Source organism: Oncorhynchus clarkii, unplaced genomic scaffold (genome assembly GCF_045791955.1).
Source record: "Oncorhynchus clarkii lewisi isolate Uvic-CL-2024 unplaced genomic scaffold, UVic_Ocla_1.0 unplaced_contig_13904_pilon_pilon, whole genome shotgun sequence".
In the NCBI taxonomy this organism is placed as follows: domain Eukaryota; kingdom Metazoa; phylum Chordata; class Actinopteri; order Salmoniformes; family Salmonidae; genus Oncorhynchus; species Oncorhynchus clarkii.
The window spans coordinates 55,001-65,124 of record NW_027258518.1 but is presented as its reverse complement, the minus strand read 5'-3'; the positions used below and the strand labels follow the sequence as shown (position 1 = coordinate 65,124).

General features: G+C 46.7%; 1 protein-coding gene across 1 annotated transcript in view; it reads left to right on the top strand.

Moving 5' to 3' along the window:
• The first annotated feature begins 4,183 nt into the window (after nt 1–4,183).
• The window catches only part of LOC139397165 (uncharacterized), a 12,795-nt gene continuing 6,854 nt past the window's right edge, over nt 4,184–10,124 (top strand). The window contains exons 1-2 of the mRNA XM_071144038.1: nt 4,184–4,847; nt 7,630–9,734. Coding sequence (XP_071000139.1) covers nt 7,653–9,734 — 2,082 coding nt within the window. The 5' untranslated portion in view covers nt 4,184–4,847; nt 7,630–7,652. The remainder of the gene's footprint in view (nt 4,848–7,629; nt 9,735–10,124) is intronic.

The window sequence follows — 10,124 nt, the reverse complement described above, 5'->3', positions numbered from 1 at the left end:
AACCCACAGCCTGCAGATGCTGAGCCACACAGGACCGACTACTGTAAACCGAGTTTGTCTCCTGCATGTGTAACTCTGCTCTGCTTTTGGTTCTGAGACTGAGACAAGGTGTTCTTTGTGAATCAGTTGACCTTTGAAAACAAACAGTCAGTCCGTCTCCAGAGATGGAGTCCAGGGTTGGATGCCAATGAGGTCAAATATTGCCAATAGCTCTGTGTGTGTGTGTGTGTGTGTGTGTGTGTGTGTGTGTGTGTGTGTGTGTGTGTGTGTGTGTGTGTGTGTGTGTGGAGACTGCTCTTCAGTTAATATTCACATGTGTATCAGTGTATGTTTGTGTAACAGAGTTTGTCCCTACATGGCTGATTTAGGATGCAATCTGACGTACACGACCACACTAATGTATCCACTGAGCAGCGTCATAACCACTAGCCTATAAACCCTGCTTTAGTTGGTCTGAGGGCAACAAGCTGTCTGTACATGTGAACAGTGTGTGTGTGTGTGTGTGTGTGTATGTGTGTGTGTGCGTGTGTGCGTGCGTGTGTGCGTGTGTGCGTGTGCATTTGTGTGTGTGTGCGTGTCTGTGAGTGAGTCAGTGCGTACAGTGTATGTCTGCACACCACTCTCTTGCCCAGGTGCGTGTGTCTGCATGCTTCTGTGAGAGCCAGTTAACACAAATAGAGGCCAGCTGTTGCCACAAAGCTTCGTCCAAACCCATGTAGAAGACGTGCCTTGGATTCATGTTCAGCTCTCAGAACAGGAAGTTAACTGCATTGTGCTTAAAGAAGTGTTAAATGTCATACAATGTTGGTTAGTGTTTAAGTACAATAATAACACACTCGGATGATAAAATCCATTTTATTCGTGTCCAGACGAACTTCTTTACCCTTGAATGCAAGAGCACGCGTACACACACACACACACACACACACACACACACACACACACACACATACACTAAAGTCCTCTCTCCAGGCCCATGCACACAAAAACAGACATCCCAGAGAGAAGATAGCATGGATTATTTCAGCCTGGAAATGATTATGCTCTGTATCACTAGTAACTCGGACTTCCTGTTTCCCACGGTTGCCGGGAGTCTGACTATCAGCCGTAACCGACGGTCAAGACCCCCCTTGCATTGACTTCCTCCAACACAAGCATAGATACAGTCAGTCACATTACATTACATTACACTACAGTACAATGCTGTGTCACTCAAAGACACACACTTGGTTGAACAGTTTCAGACATCTATGAGCTATGTGTATTATGGGAGATGCCATAGGTATTCGTAGTGTATGTTTTAAGATTCTTTGGAAAAAGTGAATGAAATGATCATGGTTTGGGTTGTAGATGTATTTTTTTTGATCTACCCTTTAATCTGAGTGTACTTTCACAAGTGTCAAATGTTATTACAGCCTCTGCTAACTACTGGTCATGTACCGTACCGTTGAGTTTGGCCTACAAACACCACAGCAAAACGTTCTCAAAGCATGCTTTGTAAAAGTGAGAACTCGATTGGCCCAGTTTTGGTAGGGATGTGGATATTCATTTTTTATTTTATTTTATTTATCACCCACATTTTCCTACAAGGGCTAGGCTAACTCTGCTTGTCCTACAGTGCTCACGATTTAGACTGGAATTTTTCCAATAATAAACTACATCAGCTAAGAATTTGAGACTGTTTCCTTTGGGCCCTCTGTGCGCCACTTAAGAAGCAGAGAGGAGACGAGTGGGGGAATATAGGAGGCATCATGAATGGGGCTTTCTTCACCCTTTCCACCCCTCCCATGTGACCTAGCGGGAGGTCACATGACTGATGATCTCAGAATGTGTCCCTCCTCATCTTTCAGGAATAAATGGGGAAAAGTTGGTCCGTAGGTAGTGACTCATCTAGGATAAACACACACTCTCACACACTGTAACAAATGACACACACACACACACAGTCAGATATCCAAATATCCACTCAGTCATTTCCGATGATCCTCAGAACCACTGCAACATTGCGCTGGCCTCTCCACTTCACTAACCAGCCATAACTACACGCTAGTTACCATCACCATGCTAGTTACATCACCACGCTAGTTACGTGACCACGCTAGTTACCATCACCACGCTAGTTACCGTCACCACGCTAGTTACACTAACCACGCTAGTAACCATCAGCACGCTAGTTACCGTCAACACGCTAGTTACCGTCATCACGCTAGCTCTGTGATGAGTGCTAGTTACCGTCATCACGCTAGCTCTGTGATGAGTGCTAGTTACCTTCATCACGCTAGCTCTGTGATGAGTGCTAGTTACCTTCATCACGCTAGTTACCGTCATCACGCTAGCTCTGTGATGAGTGCTAGTTACCTTCATCACGCTAGTTACCGTCATCACGCTAGTAACCATCAGCACGCTAGTTACCGTCACCACACTAGTTACCGTCATCACGCTAGCTCTGTGATGAGTGCTAGTTACCTTCATCACGCTAGTTACCGTCATCACACTAGCTTTGTTATTAGTGCTAGGTCCTGTGACCAGTGCACCAAGCACATGCTGTGACGACAAATTTAACCTTGTATCCCCGACCATCTGTGTGTCTGTCATCACTGTCTGGCCAAGTTGCAAAGTCAGAATCCCTGTCTAAAATCTGATTTTAAACCTTAACCCTAATCTTAACCACACTGCTAACTTTATGCCTAACCCTAAACTTAAAAAAGATACATGTATGTTTATATAAATGTACATTTTTACTTTGCAGCTTAACCATGTAGTGGGAACCCTATGTGTCCCCTGAGACCCAAAATGGTGGGTCAGAAATAGGACAGCTTGAGTTTCCCACAGAGAGTTCTAAAAAACAGAGTCAAGTTCTCCCCCAGGCCCCAGAGCCTCCCCTACTCCCATCTGGATGACCCAGAAGAGGAAGAGGGGGCACAAGGGTGAAAATAGTTTTTTGTTGATGTTGGTGGGGGAGTTGTCAATTTTTCCCTTGTTCCATTATCTGTTTTTGCTATAGCAACTGCTACCCTCAGGTCCATACTTCTAAAACCCAACAGAAAACAGTCATAGACGTTATCATCAAGAACCAAGGGACTGTGAATGGAAATGGTGGAATTGGAATGACAGGTATGTTAGCCAGCTGAGACTGTAAGAGTCTGTGTGTAAAACAAACACATTTCCTATGGTCGGTCTTTTCATTCTGATGGTTTGAAGCACAAAGACCATATCTCCTGGTTGTAAGTCAGGCTTGATTGGGCCTGTGAGACCCTTACAGAGGGTGGGGGGAGACCATGCCTGGGTGTGGAGTTCTGCATTGCCTTTTACAACCCCTCAGTGCTTTACAGGACTACAGCCTACAGAGCTCCCCCAAAGTTACAACAACTAAACGGAGAGTTCCCATGTTTTTTGGTTTGGTAAGAGATGCCGTTTTTGATTTCGCTTGAGATATTCTCACCATGAAGCTCTGATATCAGAGCCTATGTATTTCAAGTGTTGGTAGCATTCCCAACAAATGACATGTCTATATTAGGGAATGAATGGTCGGCACTCAAAAATGCGGTAAGATGTTTTGCTTTGAAGACTTCCTAAAAACACAGTGATTCTGAAGTCAAACTACCACTTTGCCCAGATGTGTCCTGTAAAGAAAAGGCACACAGCTCGTAGGCAGCAAAGTTAGCAGTTCTCGCACAGAGTGGCATATTCTCCAGGAATGTCTGTAAACAAGTCATGCTTTTTAATGTCTTTTTTTGGGCAGGTCGAGATGTTTGTGCAAGGATGCTTGTACTGTTACAGGGTGACATGTGAAAAAAGAAAACCTCTCAGAAAGCCCTGCCAAAACATTACTGCAATCTCACTTGGCCCAAGGCCTGAGTTTTCACAGTGGTCTGTCTGTTACTAATCAAAACCAACTGGAGGGAGTCTTTCCCAGCTTAAGGAGATAGAGTGTGTGTGTGAGAGAGAGAGAGAGAGAGAGAGAGAGAGAGAGAGAGAGAGAGTGTGACTTGAGAGAGGGAGGGTGATTTGAGAGGAAGTTGTCTTAACTCTGTGAAAGGAGGAGTAAGAAAGTAGGATAAACAGCTGAGAGGATCTGGTTGGCGTGGAGAGCCTTGGAGGAGCTGTGAGAGAACCAGGGAGAAAGACAGTGTATAGGATGTGACTAAGATTCCCTGTCAAACCAGCCAGGAGGCGGAGAAGAGAAGAGGTGGGATTGGACAGAGGGAGAGGAGGAGAGTGAGAGAACCCCCTCCCCCCACTCCACCCCATTCCACCCCACCCATTCTCCAGTCGTTCAGCGTCAGTGAAACCCCTAATGTGATCAAGATGGAAGCTCAAGCTATCTTTGGACTTTGTACCGTGCTCCGGATTTTCGGTTGGCTCCGGGGGCTCCCTGCTCTCTGCTCCCAGAAAGGGGTAAAGTCAGCAATGGATTTGATTTGAATCCGCAAACCCTGAGAGCATTCCTCGGAACCGGGAATTAGGACCGATATCTCAGGAAAAGGGGGATTCGTTCCTTGAGAAAGGCTTGTAGGATTGGATTTGTCTGTCCTCTGACTTTGATGGATGGCTAACTCTTCAACCCCATAGTGTTTATCCTCTGTTATCTTCTGTTATTCAGTCTTATGTGTGGGACTGCGACAGTACCCCTCTGTATTCTGGTGGAGTATTGACAGTGACGCAACTCATCCAGGCACGTTGTGTGAAGTGGCACACGGATTACGCTAATTGAGTACATTTAACTTCTGTGTGAGAAGTTGTAATAAGTACACAGTGCCCTCCCTAACTCATGGGCCAGTTGACGTCAGAGGAGGAAGTCACACCGGGTCACCCTCCATCCAACAGCAGTCCTGTGGATGCTTAAGGTATAGACCGACTAGAGTCTAGAGTCTGACTAGAATTGTGTTTTGAGGCTTCCTCTGGCAGCTTTCCCCCTAATAGAAGCATACACACACACACCTTTTCTACTGGTAATAGAATGTTCACAGCTCAAACGTCACTCCAAGATCAAGGCAGTCAAAATGAACAGTCCCTGAAAAGAGAGGCTAGAGGACAGATGTACAGACGTAGGAAGTGTTTCCCATTCAGTGCAGATGGTGGATGAGCGATATGATCTCCTAGCAACCGCCTTCACAACCGTTCCATCACGTCTGTCAGTGGGGGTCTTCAGAGAACCATACAACGGCCGGCTGGCAATAATATACGCAGATATTGGGTTGATTACAAATTTCACCCTATTCCCTATATAGTGCACTACCAGATCCCTATGGGCCCTGGTCAGAAGTAGTGCACTACATAGGAAATAGGATGTCAAACCGAAGTCTTTCAAAATGTTGTTGTCTCCAATATAAAGCAAAGACTATATTGTGACATGATTTATGGAAGATATGCTTCTTTTATTTGTTTAATGGGCAACTTCATCAGCTTTTGATAGATTGACACAATGTTTTAAAGAATCCTCCATTGTAATCCTTCCTTCTTATCACTTCTGTCGTAATGGTGCCAATTACCTTTCTTCTTTCACAGGAGTGGTTGCTTATGTTACTGTGCTGCTCCATAGTGGAGGCTGTCTGTCTGTCTGTGTGCATGTCCCTGTCTGTTTCTCTCTCTATCTCTCTGCCTGTCTGCCTTTCTGCCTGTCTCCTCCATCACTGAGGTACGACAGAGGCCAACAACATTGTCCCATCAAAGTAAACAATTATTTAAGATTAGGGTCAAGGTTAACATTTCAGTGACGTGGTTAAGTCGCTTGGCAAAAACCTAAAAACTGTGTTCCGGATTTATTATTATGCTTATTATGTAGGCCCTTCAGGCAGCCTCTTCCCCTCTGACATTCCCAGACAGTGAATGTGGCTATCCAGAGGCTCTCAGCAAGAGACACACAAACACACACAGACACATTCACAAGCTGGATGGTGAGACACACTAATAGTTCTGTTATGAATGGGTTCGAGTCATGTGAGGCACAGTGGTTTCTTGACGACCTCGTCCCCGATGTGGACAAATTGCCCCGGGGCGTTGTTGGTCCTCTTCTTCTGTCATACTCATATAATCCTTGACTAGACTTCATGGTGGAAATCTTCTGCCAAAATGTTTAGCCATAGGTGAAAGGGGTATGTATGGAGGCTTCCCAGCTCTTTGATGTGTACACATGTAGGATATTAATCTGATCACCCTGTTCCAGGAGAACTGTCCTGCATTGCAGGAAATGTAAAACTTGTAGTGTATTTGATGTTTAAAAAGGCTTCTGAAGTATGTAATTTCCACTTTGAGATTTCAGACTTGATTTTCCCTTATGAAAAATGTATCAACCCCTTCCAAAGATATCAATGAATTATGAACCACATAATAATTCACATTTCCTGTTCCTGTTATTTTCCTGATGTAGAAAACTGTCTCAAATGAATATCCTACATCTGTACAGTGCTTGATAGGGACTGTCTCAGTGTAATGTGTGTCCAATGTTTACAGTTTGAACTCGGGTTCACTGTCTTGTCTGGGAATGTTGAAATTAGCAACTCTTTTCTCTTAACCAGTCGCATGTAAAAAATAAAAAAAAATAAAACTGGAAAAACTCTCAGCACACTTCCAGTCAGATGCAAATGTCTTTTAATAATAGTGAGAAAATAAAAGCAAACCACTGTCTGAGAACTTGGTTTACCAGAAGTGGAAAGATGCTCTATACTGGCTCATAGTAGCCATTGCAGTATTACACTATTCTGTTTTGTAATGTTAAAATCCTGTAAGGTTCATGATTGTTCCATGTATGCTTGACATGGGGTTCATGGCCTCCCGGGTGCCGCAGTGGTTAAGGGTGCTGTACTGCAGCGCCAGCTGTGCCATCAGAGTCCCTGGGTTCGCGCCCAGGCTCTGTCGTAACCGGCTGCGACCGGGAGGTCCGTGGGGCGACGCACAATTGGCCTAGCGTCGTCCGGGTTAGGGAGGGCTTGGTCGGTAGGGATGTCCTTGTCTCATCGCGCACCAGCGACTCCTGTGGCGGGCCGGGCGCAGTGCACGGTGTAGCCTCCGACACATTGGTGCGGCTGGCTTCCGGGTTGGATGCGTGCTGTGTTAAGAAGCAGTGCTGCTGGTTGGGTTGTGTATCGGAGGACGTATGACTTTCAACCTTCGTCTCTCCCGAGCCCGTACGGGAGTTGTAGCGATGAGACAAGATAGTAGCTACTACAACAATTGGATACCATAAAATTGGGGAGAAAAAGGGGTAAAAATTCAAAAAGACATGGGGTTCATAACTATAGCAGTTCATGTCAGCTTGGGTTCACAACTATAGCAGTAACCTGCGTTCATGTCAGCTTGGGTTCACAACTATAGCAGTAACCTGGGTCCATGTCAGCATACACAGACAACTCAGTTTATAATATCGCTCCTTCCTAAAGTTTGCTAACCCCATAACCTGAATATCCCATAACCTGAGTAACTCATAACCTGAGTATCCCATAACCCAAGTAACTGATAACCTGAGTAACTGATAACCTGAGTAACCCATAACCTGAGTATCCCATAACCTGAGTAACTCATAACCTGAGTAACTCATAACCTGAGTAACCCATAACCTGACTAACCCATAACTTGAGTAACTGATAACCTGAGTAACTGATTCCCACCCCCTCTCTTTCTCTCTTACAGGAAGCTCAATAGAACTGCACCTTATGGTCCGCCATTTTGGTTCTACATCTTTAAAGGGCTCTATGGTTAGCAGTGGGAGTCCGCCAACCATGCTTGTCGCCATACGGAAAAGAAGTTGGGAGGATCACGTGACTCACCGCTCCGGGTTACAGTACAGCTATGACGACCTGGACCTGGTCTGTTGCCATGGCGTCAGTGGCGACGGGCCTCGGCTGGCATCTGAGGGGTCCAAGCAGGGGCGCAGGGAACGATGTGCCTCCATGCCGGAGTGCTGTCACCGGCCACGCCCCGATGGCCTCAACAATGGGCCGGGTCACACGTTGGAGTTTGTGACCTCAGTCAACGTGGAGGACAACGGCGATCACTCTGAGCCGGGGCACGTGATGTCAGCAGGCGACTTTGATTCAACTGTTGTCCCTGTGTTCCAGGCTGAGCTGGTAGACGGCTCTGATGTGACTGTTGATGATGATGACCTCACCGGGAGGCTGACGGAGTCTGAACCTGGAGGAATGCCGGACGCTGGTGAGGACTCAGTTGGCAGCCAATCTCACTGTGACCTGGGCAATGGGATTCTTCAGCCAAAGCCAAACATCATCTGCACTGCAGACAACAGTCATGAGAATGAGGATGACATTGAGGATGGCACCGATGATAACGAGCATCCCAACGTTGTTGACGACCGTGTTGCAATCACTGTTCAATCTGTCTCTGTTGACGAAGGACAAAGGGTCTCTATCTGTCCGGACAATGGATTTTCACTGGCCTTTTCTGTTGGTGAGAAAACTGGCAGGCATCCAGAACTCCTGGAGACAATGGCCGACCATACAGACGGTCAGGTTGGACTTCCAGAACCCTTAGTGGACACACAGACCCAGTCTCCTCATACTGAAGTTGAACCACGAGAGGACCTCTCCACCTTGGATGAAAGCAACATTACTGACCCGGGTAAAAGAACAGGAGTAATACAGCCAGCGGCCATTTTGGATTCCTCTAACAAACCAGAGTGCAATAGTGATGTAATATCAGATGTTAACGTGGAGATCTTGGAGGCTCCTGTTGCAGACGTTATGGAGGGGGAAGCTATGGGGGAAGACGTTGAGATTAAAGCCTTAGAATGGAAGGCTGAGGATAGTGTTGACGGATTGAATGTTCAGAGGAAAATTTATGAAAGTCGTGATAAATTTGACCAGATTCTGAGGGTGCAACATGCTGTGTCAGTGGATGGCAGACAAACAGAACAAGAGCGGCATGATAGCATGAGGACTAATGATGGTTGTGAAATAGCTCAGGACCAGACAGTGTTGAGCAAGGAGGATGTTAACATGGTGGAGATGGAAGGGTCCCAAGGAGAGGAAATGGCTCTGGAAATTGGCAGGGAGAAAAACCCTGAGGATAAGGCAAGTGTGGAGTCTGTGCATGCTTTGTGTGTCACAGTGCAACGTTCCGAGGACCTGGACAGACGCCCATTAGCTGAACAGCAGAATCTTGAAAGTTTAAAAATGGACGGAATACAGGAACGGACTACCGTAGAGGACACAGATCATCCAATGATACAGGTGCGTTCTGATGACCTCACAGTGGAGAATACGAATGGCGGATTGAGGTCCAAAGATTCAACGTGTTCCGAAGAACTAACCTTGGCTGTAACAGCCCAAGGACAGCACAGCGATGGTGGCTCAAAGCTGGACACCATCCATGAGATTAATCAATCCGAAGCAGAGGACGACTCAGTCCCACTGGGGAGACAAGGGGTTTCAGTCATGGGTATATCCACCTCTCCAGCAGCCAGGCTGCCCAATATGGACACTCTCAGTCAACCAACGTGTCCTAAGGAGGCAAATGAGCCCTTGCTGGAGAGATGCCATGGCAACCAAGCCCCTGTTAAACACTTAGGTGAGTCACCTGTTTTAGAGGCAGCCTACGGTCAGAAAGAACAGGACAGGCCCGGTGATACACAAGCTGTAACGGAGGCTATTGAGGAAGTAGCGCATCCAGGAAACCACGGCAACACTCACCTTGGCGACAAGGCTTCAGACGTGAAGCGAGAGGCCAAATGCGGGGATGACAAGGGGGAGGACCATGTGGTGAAACTTCGTACTAGAAAGGTAAGCTATAAATTCAGTTCTCCGTTGCATGGGGGTCAGGCTTTGCTGGTGTGTGTGTGTGTGTGTGTGTGTGTGTGTGTGTGTGTGTGTGTGTGTGTGTGTGTGTGTGTGTGTGTGTGCGTGTGCGTGTGCGTGTGTGTGGGGGGGGGGTGAGGGGGAGTCTGTGCGAGTGTGTCTGGAAGTGTCCGTGTGTACACACACTATGTTCCGTATTTTGCTGTTGTTTATGAGTGTGTGCTGAGTAGTACTGCACTATGTAGTCCCTATCTTACTGTCAGTTATTGGGCGGTGGTGAACGTTAAGCCCAGCACACAAATCACTATGTCCCGCGCTGTGCCTGGCGTGCCTCTCGGAAAACAATGACTTCACTTTCACATGCCTACCCATCTG